Source organism: Stylophora pistillata, chromosome 2 (assembly GCF_964205215.1).
Source record: "Stylophora pistillata chromosome 2, jaStyPist1.2, whole genome shotgun sequence".
NCBI lineage: Eukaryota > Metazoa > Cnidaria > Anthozoa > Scleractinia > Pocilloporidae > Stylophora > Stylophora pistillata.
In genome coordinates this window covers 38,545,739-38,560,660 of record NC_142520.1, presented here as the reverse complement: position 1 = coordinate 38,560,660, position 14,922 = coordinate 38,545,739, and the positions used below count along the sequence as shown (strand labels likewise).

At 38.8% G+C, this 14,922-nt stretch overlaps 3 protein-coding genes across 3 annotated transcripts; 1 reads left to right on the top strand and 2 right to left on the bottom strand.

Moving 5' to 3' along the window:
• Positions 1–5,704: 5,704 nt before the first annotated feature.
• On the bottom strand, positions 5,705–9,356 carry LOC148739405 (lactadherin-like). The gene is made up of 4 exons (XM_088751239.1): positions 9,150–9,356; positions 8,712–8,834; positions 7,785–8,113; positions 5,705–7,106 (listed from the first exon to the last, which is right to left on the bottom strand). Exons 1-4 carry the CDS (start codon positions 9,232–9,234, stop codon positions 6,966–6,968), a joined length of 678 nt encoding a protein of 225 aa, XP_088607365.1. The 5' UTR covers positions 9,235–9,356; the 3' UTR covers positions 5,705–6,965.
• Positions 9,357–9,471: 115 nt separating this feature from the next.
• Positions 9,472–12,261, top strand: LOC148739404 (uncharacterized). The gene is made up of 2 exons (XM_088749472.1): positions 9,472–10,734; positions 11,086–12,261. The coding sequence occupies exons 1-2, from the start codon at positions 9,472–9,474 to the stop codon at positions 12,259–12,261; spliced, it is 2,439 nt and encodes an 812-aa protein (XP_088605598.1).
• Positions 12,262–12,588: 327 nt separating this feature from the next.
• LOC148739403 (uncharacterized) lies at positions 12,589–14,121 on the bottom strand. Its single transcript, XM_088749471.1, has one exon. It carries the CDS (start codon positions 14,119–14,121, stop codon positions 12,589–12,591), a length of 1,533 nt encoding a protein of 510 aa, XP_088605597.1.
• Positions 14,122–14,922: the final 801 nt, after the last annotated feature.

Below are 14,922 nucleotides of genomic sequence, written 5' to 3'. Positions count from 1 at the left end.
TTTAGATTTGTAGTCACGAGTCACAAATTCCTAGGGGGCGGAACGGCTTCCGATATGGCTTTGTGTCAGGCTCCCCTTTCCCTTTTCCCCTCCCCTTCCTAAAACCCCTATAGAGCCTGATCCTAAGGCTAACTTGGAAGAGACTAAAGAAAAGCTCATCCCAGATCTAGAAGTAAATGAAGTTCAGCTTACAGCGCACCTTCCCATCTCACAAGAAAGGTACAGTGAATTCCAACAAGCTACTGCAGCTGATCCAACCTTGCAAGCCTTAAGCACAGTTGTTCCAAGTAGATGGCCTTGTCACAAACGGGAGCTACCATTAACTGTCGGCGAGTATTGGTCGTGCAGAGATGAAATCTCAAAAACCTATGGGTTGTTATTCAAAGCACAGAAGCTTATCGTTCCTCAGAGTAAGAGAAAAGAAATGTTAGAGCTCATTCACGAGTCACACCAAGGCATTGTGAAATGCAAGCAGCAAGCCCGAGACATTCTATTTTGGCCAGGGATATCATCTCAAATTGAAGAGAAAGTGTCACAGTGTTCCTTGTGTTCCCGGTTCCAGAAAGCTCAAACAAGAGAACCAATGATAATTAAAGACCTCCCAGACAGAATGTGGTCGAAAGTTGGAACTGACCTGTATGAGTATAATGGGATTCATTACATACTGTGCATATATTACTATTCAAAGTGGATTGAACTTGACAGCTTAACCAGCGGCAATATCATCTGTCGTCTGAAGAGTCAATTTGCTCGGCATGGGATACCTGATGAGCTTATCAGTGACAATGGGCCCCAATATGCCAGTTCAGCATTTTCTGATTTCAGTGAGAGTTATGGTTTTTTCCATACTACATCAAGTCCTCACTTCCCTCAAGCAAATGGCGAAGCTGAAAGGGCAGTTCAGACCATCAAAAATCTCCTCAAGAAAGCACAAGATCATTACAAGGCATTGCTAAACTATAGAAACACTCCTTTGGATGGTATAAACCAATCACCTGCTCAGCTACTCATGGGTAGAGGATTAAAAACTTCCCTACCAACAATGGTTGATTTGCTTAAACCCCCACAATTACAAGCAAATCAGCAACACTTTCAAAAGAGAAAGGAGAGAGAGAAGTCCTATTACGATCAACACAGTAGAAAAGAATAAAATAATTTGGATATATCAACAAAGTTGAAATGGTAAATTGGCCTCCGTAACGATTACAAAAGCTGACGTTTCGAGCGTTAGCCCTTCGTCGGAGCGAATAGAGGAATTGTGGGTTGTGTGTGCTTATAAAGGCATAAAAAATGGAGCTACGTGATTGGTGGGAACATGGCAACGAGAAAAACACGAATAAATTAGTGGAATGAAAAGCGTTCGTTGATACCTGTGGGATTTAGACTGCCGGTTTGAACATAGTTAGTAGAGGGGACTCTAGTCCCCTCTACTAACTATGGTTTGGGGAAAGATGAGCTTTTGTTCAAGAGTTTTCCGGCTTTCCGTGCTACCTAAGTGTAAGGAAAGACCGCAGATTTCCATGTGTTGCTTAGAATGATTAGGTAAATTAAAATGTACATAGTTCAGACCCCTAATGGTAAAGTCTACTGAAGAAATCGACGCCATCTTTGCATGAGAATTTCACAAGTAAAGAACAAAGAGACTGTTGCAGCACAGATAGCACAACCTGAGAAAGCTACAATTCTTACTCCAACGGGTATTCAAAGCAAACCTTGTGGACCAGGAGCAACTACAGATCATGGTCCACCAGCAGAAATTCGTACCCGGTCAGGTCGGGTGGCCAAGATACCCAAACACCTGAAAGACTGTGAGCTGGGAATTTTGTTATAAACGTTAAGTGAACTATCTTATTTTTTTTTTTTATTAAGTGTCCTTTATTTTATTGCATGCAGTTGTTTACCGTTTGTCGCGTTAGTTTCATCGTTTATTTCCAAAAAAAAAAGGGGACGTGTCATGTATGCTAGCACGAAAATACCATAAGCATCATGGGATGCAATAAACTACGAGGTTGAGTTCAATATGGCTGTCTTATCATACAGTACGTAACAGAGGCAGTTTCCGTTAGGTGGACAAGTGTTCCTTTGTCGGAAGTTTCAAGTTTTGTTTTCTTTTGTATTGGTGCCATCTGCGGTGTCATCGATGTGTTTGGTTGAATTCAAAACGCGTTTGTTGTGATCGTCGATGATCTGTTTGGTGTTGTTCATGTAGCTGTAACTTATCTTGATTGTATTTCGGTTGAAGATTTTTCTGACATTGTGGTCTTCAGGGAAGTGCTTGTCTACTAGGGCAAGGAATCTGTGTCCAACATTGGTGCTGAGGTTTTTGCTGAATGGGGGCTGTGCTATCAGATAGCCAGAGCTCGACAGAGCTTAGTTGATAATAATGTAAATTGGCCACCGTAAGGAGGTTCTGGAGCTAATGTTTCGAGTCTCGAGTAAGATCTGATAAAACCAAAATATTTTGTTTTATTTTTTGCTCAGTTCGTGAGCGGGCGGTATTCTAAAAGGACTTACACTCGAGACGTCAGATTTTAAACTCTTTACGGTGGCCAATTTACCTTAGCAACTCAGTTGAAAAGACCAAATTATCTTGTTACCCTGACGCAGCACCACAGTTTTTTTAGAAACTTACCCCCGGCATTCTACAAATCTTTCGATCTGATTGGTCTCGTAAGCGGGCAGTATTCTCCCATCCGGCCCGCTCTTAGTGGGCGGTATCGGTTTCGTGTTGAGTGGCGTTGGAGAACATCTCTAGCTTAATAGTCATTTTTACAGTTGTGGGCTTGGTGGCCAAACCTTTGAACAGGAGTGAGGCTAAAGGTGACCCTGTTGTGATAGAGACCTGTTTCTAGATAGCGTGATAACAAATAAATTTGCATTTGAAAAGCAGCAACATCTCTATCATAACAAGGTCACCCTTAGCCTCACTTCTGTTCAAACGCTTGGCCACCAAGCCCACAACTGTAAAAAGGACTATTGCAATTTTTCATAAATATATCTTGTTTTATCAGCTGGGAAGCATTTTTAATCAAGGACTTCGGTCACGAACTTTAGCCGATAAATAGCATTAATCCTCTCTGTCTTCCCTAAATCACTTTGGTTTTAGCGTAAAAATTGAGTTTGAGATAAATTATGTGGTACCAAATTGGTTTTAAAAGGATTGACACGCCGCCTGGAAGCCCTTCGTAATTTTCGAATCCTTCACAAAACGTAACTCAAAAAGTTGCAACGAAATTTATTCAAGATCTGGATTCTCCAAAACAATGAGTTCGTTTGTGAAACGTTAAACGAACTCAACTCCATTGAATATGGACATTTCTACCGTTAATTTCACAACGAAACCCGAAGGAATACGATGAATGAAAGTCGTATGAAATCCCTTTGTATCTAGCTGGGAAAAGCATCTTATTTGACTTCAGTTTTTTCAATGAAAGAAAGAAAAGATTTATACACACCATGACAGAAATCAGATAAGCAGACCCACAGCTTCAAAACACACATTTGAATTCGCTCAAAATGTGACTTTCCGTTAGTTTAAAACTAAACAGAGGTATATCTTCTTCAGTTGCAGCTTATCTGCGAGGATTATGTCTTCGATAGGATGCGAAACAAAATGTCAAGGAAGATCAGATAAAACTCTTTATTCCAATATTTGAGTTTTGAGCTGAGGATGTTTCAGCTTTTGTCAATTGATAACTTTGATATGCTTGATGGATTTGTATTTTCTCCAATTGTGATCTAATAACTATTTTGTTGTGTTCTCCTGATAAACCCAAATGGTTTACATGACCTAAGAAGAACGTATATGCAAGTTTGCATTACCTCCATCCAGAAATATCGGTTCCATATGGGAAGTAAAAACGATTCTTATGCAAAGGAAACTTTGAAAGAAATACTTTAGTCTCACTGACCGCAAGAAAAGAAACAAAAAACAAAAAACAAAAAACAAAAACCAAAACAAAAAATAAATCCTCATTTTATGAAAGCAATATCCCGAAGCGTGTTTCCCGTTATCTAACAGTTCAATAGACTACTTGCAGTTCCTCTTTTTTGGAGAGGTCCATCGCGTGAGTCAAAAAATAATCAGTGGCAAAAATAAATTGCTGTTAGCCCGCCACGGAGAACTCTTGATATCCCTTCAAGTTCTCCAATGATCCAGAGGCAAACCAAATATACATAAAAGGATCGCTAAAGGAAAAACTAAAACTAGTTCATTTTCATGATAAATACGAGAACTAACTAATAACACGAGAAATAACTAATAACGTGCGCTTTGTGGTATTTTGTAATAAGGTGGGTATTTTTTAATAACGGTTGTAGCAGTTCTAAGAATTTGTATAATTTGGAAGATGTATTGCAGTATTTTGTTATAAACGTGAGGTACGCGACCCTCAAAATCAGCTAGACAATCCCGGCTTTATCTTTTGCGTGACGTGTTAGGATGATTTTTTTTCCTTGTCATATGACCTGTTTTGCGATATACAAGTGATACCAAAAATCAGTTAAGGCAATGAGGTTAAAAAGATCAAAAATAATGAAAAATGTGCATGTGTTTGGACAACATTGTTGGATCGTGTTGTAATATGTTGAGAAGCAGTTGGCCAAGTGCGACATCATCTTGCAAGATCCAAAAATGCTGCAACAAAAATATAACCATTTTCAAAATTACTCCAACACCATCCAACATCTTGCAACGTGTTGCAGGGTGTTATTTCCGGGTGGCCATACGTGTGCAACACGTCGCGCACCGCAATGTTGCAAGTTGTGGCGTTGAAATGTTGCATGCGTTTGGACAACATTGTTCGATTGTGTTGTACTGAGATGTTGTGAAGGTGTTCGCCAAATTCGTACAACATCTTGCAGCATCCAAAAGACGCTGCAACAAAATAAGTCCATTTTCAAACTTGATCCAACACTATCTAACATCTTGCAACGTGTTGCAAGATGTCGGTAATGGGTGGCCGAACGTGTGCAACACGTCGCGCACGTCAATGTTGCAAGTTGTGGCTTTGAAATGTGTCATGTGTTTAGACAGGCTCCAAGATCGACAAATGGGTACCGAATAAATTTGTATCAGGCAGGTGAAAACTGCAAGCGTTTTTTCATGATCATTATTATTTTCCGGCATAAGAGATGTCATGCTAGTTTTCGGTTTTGACAGTTCGTTTTCTTATTAAGGAAGTAGTTTTACTTTAAGAAGTTTAATTTTAGTCTTAAAGCTTCCTCTCTCTCCTCTCTCTGGAAGAGAGTTGCTGTTTTGTGAAATATCATTAAATTACGAACGGTTTTTAGGCCGCTCGGCAAATTGTCAATCAATTTTTGAAATAACACGTTATAATAGTGGTGATTAGATAGTGGTGATAGCACTTGTTAACGCGGTATTAATCAATTTGTTAACAGTGGTGATTGATAGCACTTGTTAACACGGAAGCAGCACGGATACTCGCGCCTGGAAATATTTTCATGTCAACTTTGGTTAATTTCACTTTCAAAGATAAAAACCTCTTCTTCACTTGCCAGTGAAGTTCTCTCGCTTTACATTGACAAGCCTATGGACCATTTTACGCTTTACTGGTGAGAATCTCTTTTCTGGAGCAAAGCTCTTCATGAAGATTCAACTTTGACCTGTAATGGGTAACCAATCAATTTCGACGCGAAACTATAAAAGTTAAAGCTATATTTTAAGTTTATATTCCACTATGATTCCTAATAAAGTCCAGTAATTCTCTTTAATAGGTTTTTGATCTAAAATGTACAAACAAAACTAGCATTGTTGACAATACTTATGTTACTTATATTGACCAGATCAAGCCAGATTGAATGATCATTGTTTTAAAACAGACCACTACTCTAAATTACAATTGCATCAGGTTCTGAGTATTCCTAAAATTATGCACAGTGTTATCCCGATTTCTCCGGCATGCATCATGTAAGGTTCATTTTCATGAAGATTTAATCTGAATTAAATCTAAATTCTCGTGTTAGCGATTTGAGAATCAGCTACCAATCCTAATGATTAAATCACTGATAGATCTGAATATTTCTAATTCAATATACATGCTATTAAGTAGTGTGTTGCTAAAAGAAACAATAGGTTTCAGGGGGTTCGTATTTTTTTTCTCCTTTGTTGGTTTGTTCATTTCTCTTCATCAGGCAACGACGTTGAATAGCTACCCGTCACTAATGTTGTGGTATAGTGACTTGTTACTGATATGTCTTAAGAGCGCTGTTGTTGGTACATTAATGCTCCAAGATGGCGTTGCTCTGCCACAGATCTGTTTTGTTATTGGCTGGACTGACTAATCCGCCTTTAAGTTGCAGGTACCCACGCCGTTCAGGAATCTCGATTCCTCTGTATCTTCTGATATTGTTTGCCTAAGCTATTAACTTGTTGGAAAATTGAGAAAACTCACACCGATAGCAACAATAATGCAGAATTAATAAGCGACAGAGACTAAACACAACTTTCAACACAGTTCTGGAATACCTTTTCCACTTCACGTTTATCCCGTGTAACTGTTTTATTATGCTGCAGCGAAAGGTGAGTAGAGATTAGATTTAAAAAGTTTTTTTACTTTTTTGGTAATGTTTATTTTCCTACTGTACACCATGCGTACATACTTTTTTTTCCAATAGAAATCTTTATTATACGACTCGGGCAGTCAGAGGGCCAATAACTAAAATCAACCAATCAAAATTCTCAATTGTCGGTCAATATTCTCTCAGTATTGGACCGGGCACTGTCGCGAATGGTCCCTAATGATACCGCACTTGTGTCCGTTTAAACTTCAGTCATATAATAAATCTCTTATTAACCAAGCTTGCTTGGGACCGTACTGGTAGAATATCGGCCCTCGGTCTTTTTTGCACGGACCTCGCTGCGCTCGGTCCGTACTGTCAAGACCTCGGGCCGATATTCTCCCAGTACGGCCCTCGCGCTTGGTTAATAAGATATATTTAATGCATTACTTAAGCATGTATATTTCCACCCTCAAACAGGGATGGTTATGGTGTGAGACAGGATAAAACCGAACATATCTGGCTTTGAATTCAGTTTTAAGTGAATGCCTCACGATGCTTGTTTTATCTGAGTTTCCTTGAAAGATCTGGAATAAAGAAAACGGAAAAAAAAAAGAAAAAAAAAAAGAAACTGAGCACCTTGTTGTAGTCCACCAATTCTAAATTCCATTTAAAAAAGGAGGTACTTGTAGGAGAAGGGGAGGGGGAGGGGATGGAGGGGGCATCTGACCATATCTCAACATCTCACATCATTAACATAATGTTGTGCTTTTTTTGTTGCGGCCGGAAATTTCTAAACGGAATAAAATTTTCTCTCACTTTTCTTGTTTTGATCGCTCGTTTATACACCCTCCTATACTCATAGAAAATGTTAAAGATGGTACGATTTCCTTAGCTTTATATCTGCTTGCAAACTATCCGTATTCGCCACAAACTCTTTGATTCTTACTAAAAATGTCAATTGTAGTGCTTTCCAAACCTTTTAGACATGTGGTTCTTTTTCAATGCATTTAACAGATGGCTATTTCGTTTCTCCAACTGTGCAATATTACTGGTTCACTGGTCACAAGACTTTCTGTCCCACCGTAAAATAACCATATGCATACTGTACTCGTGAATAACAACAATTCACACTCTTGTTTGCAGTGATACAATGTTGTAACTCACTCACGTTATTCACGGACCAAATTGGGGTCCCCTTGCCCTATAACCATCATCAATAGTTGTTGATCAAATCAACTCTTTATTTACTGGTACTTCCAAACCTTTGTTTTATTCGTCTCCTCGTAAGTGTTCCAAGTCAAACCGTCAATGGATAGGCGCAGTTTATAGCTGGTGGTCCATTCCAAAAGTTCCTCTTCTCCTTGAGTAGCCACAGCACAAACAGACAACACTGAACCCATATCTACTTGAAGGTAGTCGGTTCTATTAAATTTAGTCTTAGGACACCACCCTCCCCGTCTTCTGGTTTCATTCAGTCGGCCGAGGTATGAAGCATAATCATCATCAAACATACTGCTTGCTGTCATTCTGGCATCTGGAATTGTGTTGTTGTCTGCCACACCAACAGGCCCACATGTGTTTCCTTTTCTATCTGGAAAAGTATGATATGATAAGTATACACTTTGGGCACGTGTGGTATTACTTTTCTCTCGAATGTGATGGTTCACAAATGTAATACATTAAATACCTGTACAATTGCGTCCATTTCCAGTACATTCGGGCTTACAAGTACAAACGTACGATCCGTTGCCGTTCGCGTAGGTAGCATTCAGGTGACAAGAGTGATTTCCTTTACATTCGTCAATATTTGAGACACCATAAATATATTTTGCACTTTTTTCATTTTTGTTGCCTTAAAGTGGATAAAGAATCTCAGTCGTGCGATGCTATTAATCATTGCAAAGGATAAAACAACGGCTTCTTTTTTTGTGTGTTTTACGAGTTAGATATTGTAAACGAACATTTTATCACAATTATTTTTAACCCACCACTATAATGGCTCTGAAACAGGCAAAATGTAGATCATGGTGAAGCCTTGCATAAACATGCAAGGGGAAGGCTGCTTAAAATGCAGCACGTAGCACTTAATAGGATAATAGTTCCAGCTAACGATGCTTTGTTTAATGCTAAGGCTACTATGATGTAGCGTGCGATCGAAGTCATATTTCTGATTCATTATTCGCTCGTACCTTGGCATGATTGTCCATCACCGATGTATTCTTCCCTGCAGGTGCAGTTGTGGGAACCGTCAGTGTTGGTACAGTTTGCATTGACGTCACAGAGATGGTCTCCGTTACTGCACTCATCGATATCTGGAAGTAAAAGAGATGTCGGGGGCAATTCAATAGAAGCAATAAAGCCCAAAAAAACCAAACAAGCAAGGAATAAACGAACAAAAGTATATCGCTGAAAAGTATATCAGCCGTGATATCAAAAAAAAATAGGCGACTTCGGTGAGTTTCGTAAAATAAATGCTAGCTAGAGAGGTGTCCACATGACTTGCCATCGGTATATTGCCATTTTCATCTCATAGATGGAACAGCATTCAAAATTAAAATCCAGGAAGTAACATCTACTAAGACGATAGTTATTATATAGTTTCGCCTTGTGAGGCTAATCTGAATTACCTTGGCATGACCATCCATATCCACCGTATCCTTCCTTGCATGTGCAATTATAAGAGCCCTTAGTGTTGGTACATTTGGCTTTCATATCACAAGCATGGCTTATATTATCGCACTCATCGATATTTATAAGTATTAGGAATGTCAACGTAACTTTTTGGACAAAAAATGTCGTGGATGACTAGGAATTAAGTTGAGCAACCCATTTTTTTGAAAATCTCTATTGCCTTTGTGCGAAAAGAATTGAGTATAGTGTGTTTTCATGTGACGTCACGGCATATATTAATTTCATACGCCGCCATGTTGGTGGAGTAAAAGACCCAATATGGCGACTAGTCATGCGGAACAAAACGTAAACAGTGAGTCAGAAAAAGGAATTATTCATGAGATCCCTTTGTCTGAATATGCAAAATCTCTCGACAGTGCTGTTAGAAAGCGTTATATTGAGAAAATATCTGTTATTGGAATAGACCCTCTCTTTATTCCAGAGGAAAAGTTGAGTACCGAATGCCTTCCCCGCGTAGAACCACTCGATCTTGTATCGTATCTTGTTTTAGAGACAAGTTTTTATACCAAAGATCAATTTAAAAATTTTAGAGGCTTGCAAGCCTACAACCAAATGGTATCCGGCTTTATTACAAGTATTTTAGGTCAGATTTTTAGTGGTAAATACGTGGTTATTGGCAAAGTTCGACACTCACAGCGAATGAATGAACCACCGGTGCAGCTTTGGATAATCACAGCTAAAGATGGGACTGTTCTTTCTGCGCATTGTCATGGATGTATGGCGGGTTTAGGAGAGTGCTGTTCGCATATTGCCAGTATTCTTTTTTACTTAGAAGTTTCGACAAGGTTAAACGAGAAGCTCGCGTGCACCCAAGTTAAATGCTCTTGGATTTTGCCCGCTACAGTGAAAAGCGTGGATTATTTAAGAGTGAAGGATATTAATTTCACATCAGCGAAGAAAATGAAGTCTGATCTTGACAAGACTGTTAATTCTTTGAATTGTGCTGCAGATACCAAGAGTTTGAGTGCTTCCTTGGAATCAAGCGGTGCAAGTGCTTCTGCAACGCCACGCAAGCCAAAGGCCCCTCCACCTAGACCCTCTTTTAAGGAGCTTGATGCATTTTATGAATCGCTCAGTCAATGCCAAGTAAAGCCTGTTTGCTTGAGTTTGGAAAAGTCATATGCAGCGATGTTTATTTCTAAAACAAGGGGCATCAACCCTCTTTCAGATTTGTTTGATCCCAAATTCCTGCAGCTTAACTACATTGATCTTCTAAAGGAATGCTACAAAGTTGAAGTTAGTATCAGTCTTGAAGAAGTTGCCTTGATTGAAAGAGAAACCGTGGAGCAAACGAAAAGTAATGCCTTTTATCGATACCGAGCTTGTAGGATTGGTGCTTCAAAGTCTCGTGCTGCCTCTCATACAGATCCATCACAGCCATCCCAGTCTCTAATTAAATCTATTTGTTATCCACATCTTTTTTGTTTCAGCACAGCAGCAACAATCCATGGTTGTAAGCATGAGCAAACTGCAATAGAAGCATATGAAACTCATATGAAGCAGAGTCATACTAATTTTAAGGTGACAAAATGTGGAACATTTATTGATGTAGAGCATCCTTTTCTTCATGCCACCCCTGATTTTTTATGTGAATGTGATTGTTGTGGATATGGCTGTGGTGAGGTAAAGTGCCCATATTGCATTGAAGGAACTGATTTCAAGAACTATTGTGAGAAGAAGTCATCTTGTCTTCAATGGAATGGTGAGAAATTCTCCTTAAAGAAAAATCATTCGTACTACTACCAAGTCCAGCAACAACTCCACATAACCAAAAGGGCCTATTGTGATTTTGTTGTTTTTTCTATTTCAAAAAATGGTTCCAAGCTAGTTCAGGAGAGAATTTTTCCAGATTCTGAACATTTTGCTTTGCAGGTGGCAAAGCTTTCTTTGTTTTGGAGGACCTGCATATTACCTGAAGTCCTTGGCAGATGGTACACGCGAAAGATGGATTTGAAGAAAGAGCTTGGTTCTGTCTCATGTGGGGGTGAATGTTACTGCAGGAGGACCTCAAATGAACCTACTGCAACATGTTCAAATCCGGAGTGTCCCATTTCCCGATTCCATTTAGCCTGTCTCTCCATGAAAAATGTTGCAAAGACATGGTTATGTCCACATTGTAGAAAATTACCTAAGTTTGGCCATGGTAAGAAAGGGTTAAAGACACATGATAAAGTTCCTAATTTATTTGAAGAAGCTTTGTCAATGGAAAGTATCTGTGTTTGTAAAAGGAAAGCAAATTCTGATGACAAATTGCTGAAATGCCACAATGATAGTTGTTCTAATGGGAAGTTTTTTCATTTACAGTGCATGTCATATAAGCGATACCCAAATAATTATAAATCTTCTTGGGCATGTAACTTCTGCAAATTGGACAGCATTCGTTCCACTAAATCTATCAAACCTAAAGCTACAAATTCAAATCTACCTTTTTCACCTTCTGAGAGTTCTGTTCATAATGATCATGAGATTGTCTACTTTGGTACTAGAGAAACTGAGCAAGTGGATAAATACAGTATCATTTCAACACTTACAAATCACGACTTCGATGTTATAGAATCATCTACTGGCTGGTTGGAAAATACTGTCATTCAACAAGCTCATGTCCTTTTAAAGCAAGTTAACCCAGATATTCAAGGATTTCAACGTCCAAGCTTGGGTCCATGCCACAACTTTGACAAGGTTCATGGAGATTTTGTACAGATCTTGCATACTGGGGGAAACCATTGGGTGTGTGCTAGTTCAATTGGCTGTGAAAAAGGTGTTGTAAATTTGTATGACAGCCTTTTCAATGATGTTATACTTGATGATCTTGAACAACAAGTAGAGAGTCTAGTTGGAGAGGATTTCCAAGGAATCAATGTTGTACCAATACAGCAACAATCAAATGGTTCAGATTGTGGTGTATTTGCTATTGCTTTTGCAACAAGTCTTGTTTACACATTGGACCCAAATATTCCTCAACTTAATGTATCAAAGATGCGACTTCATTTGTATGCTTGCCTGAGAGCTTGTCTCATTACCCCTTTTCCCACAGTCGAAAGCACATAACATCTGATACCACATTCAGTTTAAAATTGTATTGACTAACTTAAAATAATTAAACATTCCATTCCATGAATAAAAAATGAAACAAACTTTTTGCATTATTATTACAGACTTTCATAAACTATGTTAAATTTTTGGTGGTTAAATCTGAGAACTTCCACATGGTTACTACTGGGCAACAGCATGTTGTGTAAGCAAGGATAGAATAGTGCACTATAACAGTTATATTTATTAGTCACACAGCCGTAATTCTGGTGCTTTCATTTGTTAGAAATTTGAAAAATTCACCACCAAAAATTTAATATAGTTTCACTGTTACTATTTAGGCTTTCAATCAAAAGGTACAGTAGGAGGGCATAGGTTTACTAGTGCAGAGCAAATTCTAATCATTCTGTCAACTAGAGGTACAGATTCGCCTTTTCGACAAATTAGGTAATCAGTTGGTAAAGTTTGTTGAAGAATGGTATATTTCTGTCTAAGCAAACCAATGATTCTTTCAACGTGTATTCGGACAGAAGCAATTTTTCTTGTCTGTTCCACGTCCGCAGGATCAAGTTGGTCTTTACCTTTGGTGAATGCAGGAATGTTCAATTGGGCTTGCTGAAATTGAACACTTTCATGAATGGTAAAACCCCTATCTGCAAGAACCAAATCACCTGGTATAAGTTTATCCAGTAGACCACAGTTTTCAGTTAAAAATTTATCTGAAGTTCTCCCTCCCCAAGCCTCACTAACAAAACAAATTGTACCCTGTGGTGTAATTCCAATTAATACTTTAACAGTGTTATGATGCTTGTAACTTGAAAAAGTCTGTGCTCTTGCAAGGAGATTAGTCGGTCTATCAATAAAAATTTCAAAGCAATCAATGATAACTGTGGTTTTGCGTCCGAATGAGTCCAGGAAACATCTAGGCATGGTTGCGTACAATTCGTCACGATCTGGCCATTTGACAAGAGGACCTAAGCGAACATCCATGACAGTCAGCCAAGCAGACAAAATTCGAGAAACCACTGCAGATGGAATTTTTAAACGATACGCAAGGTCAAGATGAGGAACAGCAAGTCTCAATTTTACTAAAACCATTGCAAACTCTTGAAACTTAGACAAAAGCTGAGGACGTCTGTCAACATAAGGTTCAACAAAACAGAAGACTTTTTGTAAAATTTCAAAGGAAGGTAGACCAGTGTAAAATTTTACTTTCTCGTTGTTATCAACAAAAAAAGCTTCATCAAAGTCAGAACATTGTTTATTAAGAAACAAAGACTCGGTTTGAAGCATACAATTATGCGTCTCACTTGTCTGAATGCCAACTGTTGTCGTTGAAACTGCTGTTTGTGTTACGGCATTTCTCAAGTTATCTGGCAAATTTTCAGCGAGGTCCTCGATATCGTCCATTTCAACGTCCGTAGTCGTAGACTGGAATAAATATTTAACACATACGCCAGGTTCATTCACTCTTTTTGACTTCTCTTTGGCCATTTCTTCTGTGCTCTCATGTGTACGTTTCCTTCGTTCTGCGACTCTCTTTGCTTTTTCAAGGCTTCGTTGCAGCGACGCTTCGTCTATCACAGATTTTTGATGTCCCATGTTAAGAGAAGGCACCCAGTCAACATTAAACTTATCCCACAAAGGAGCTGCTTTTCCTGAGTGAAAATGGTCTCCACACACACGATCGTTTTCAATTATTCGGTCTGTTAAATCTTGTCGACGTATGGCTGACAGCCATCTTCGCCTGCGTTCAGTTGACAAGATCTCCGTTTCCTCGCCTTGATTTTTAATAATTTTCGGTACACGACAGAATGAAAGATCTTTACGTTTAGATTTGTCGTTGGAACAGTTTATAATTAGGCAAAAAGCAGGCATTTTGCGACATACTTCAAACAAAGTAATGAAACTGTAATAGTTAAGTAAACACTTGCACGTCACCCTTTTCACTCCACCAACATGGCGGACGCTAAATTTTGGTGACGTCACAGCAGAATGTGCGAAAACACACTATTGTATACCAGCTGATGGTATACCAGCTGATATATATATATAAATATGGTGGTGAAAAGTTACAAGAACAACTTCATCATGTTATTATCAAAATCTGGGCAAAAGAAAAAATACCACCTGAACTGAAAAATACTAATATAGTTAAAATCTACAAGCGAAAGGATGATCGGTCAGAATGTGGTAACTACAGAGGAATGTCACTCTTTAGCACTGCCGGTAAGGTCCTATCAAGCGTACTTAATATGAGACTCCAGGGGATCGCAGAGAAAATCCTTCCAGAAAGTCAATCAGGATTCAGACCAAATTGGGGAACAACTGACATGATTTTCTCTTTGAGACAACTTCAAGAAAAATGCATGGAACAGAACAAACCACTATACGTGGTATTCATCGACCTCACAAAGGCATTGATACCGTTGCTAGAGAGCTGCTTTGGGATGTATTGGCAAGATCTGGAAGTCTTCGGAAATTTATTAATATGATAAAACTAATGCATGATCAGATGACAGCAACTATGCTTGTAAACGATGATGCCTCCACACCGTTTGAAGTAAAGACAGGAGTGAAACAAGGTTTTCTAAAGGCGCCAACACTGTTTTCCATCTTTATATCAGTCGTGCTCCTCATTGCATACTCAAGACTACCGGTACAGTTGATTGAAATTGC

Bases quoted from the DNA above. Each gene is read 5' to 3' on its own strand.
- LOC148739404 (XM_088749472.1), top strand. From the start codon at position 9,472: ATGGCGACTAGTCATGCGGAACAAAACGTAAACAGTGAGTCAGAAAAA. The intron at 10,735-11,085 runs GTGACAAAATGT...TTTGCTTTGCAG, and splicing joins AGAGTCATACTAATTTTAAG to GTGGCAAAGCTTTCTTTGTT.
- LOC148739405 (XM_088751239.1), bottom strand. From the start codon at position 9,234: ATGAAAGCCAAATGTACCAACACTAAGGGCTCTTATAATTGCACATGC. The intron at 8,835-9,149 runs GTAATTCAGATT...TTTTACTTCCAG, and splicing joins ATATGGATGGTCATGCCAAG to ATATCGATGAGTGCAGTAAC. The intron at 8,114-8,711 runs GTACGAGCGAAT...ATACTTTTCCAG, and splicing joins TGATGGACAATCATGCCAAG to ATAGAAAAGGAAACACATGT.
- LOC148739403 (XM_088749471.1), bottom strand. From the start codon at position 14,121: ATGCCTGCTTTTTGCCTAATTATAAACTGTTCCAACGACAAATCTAAA.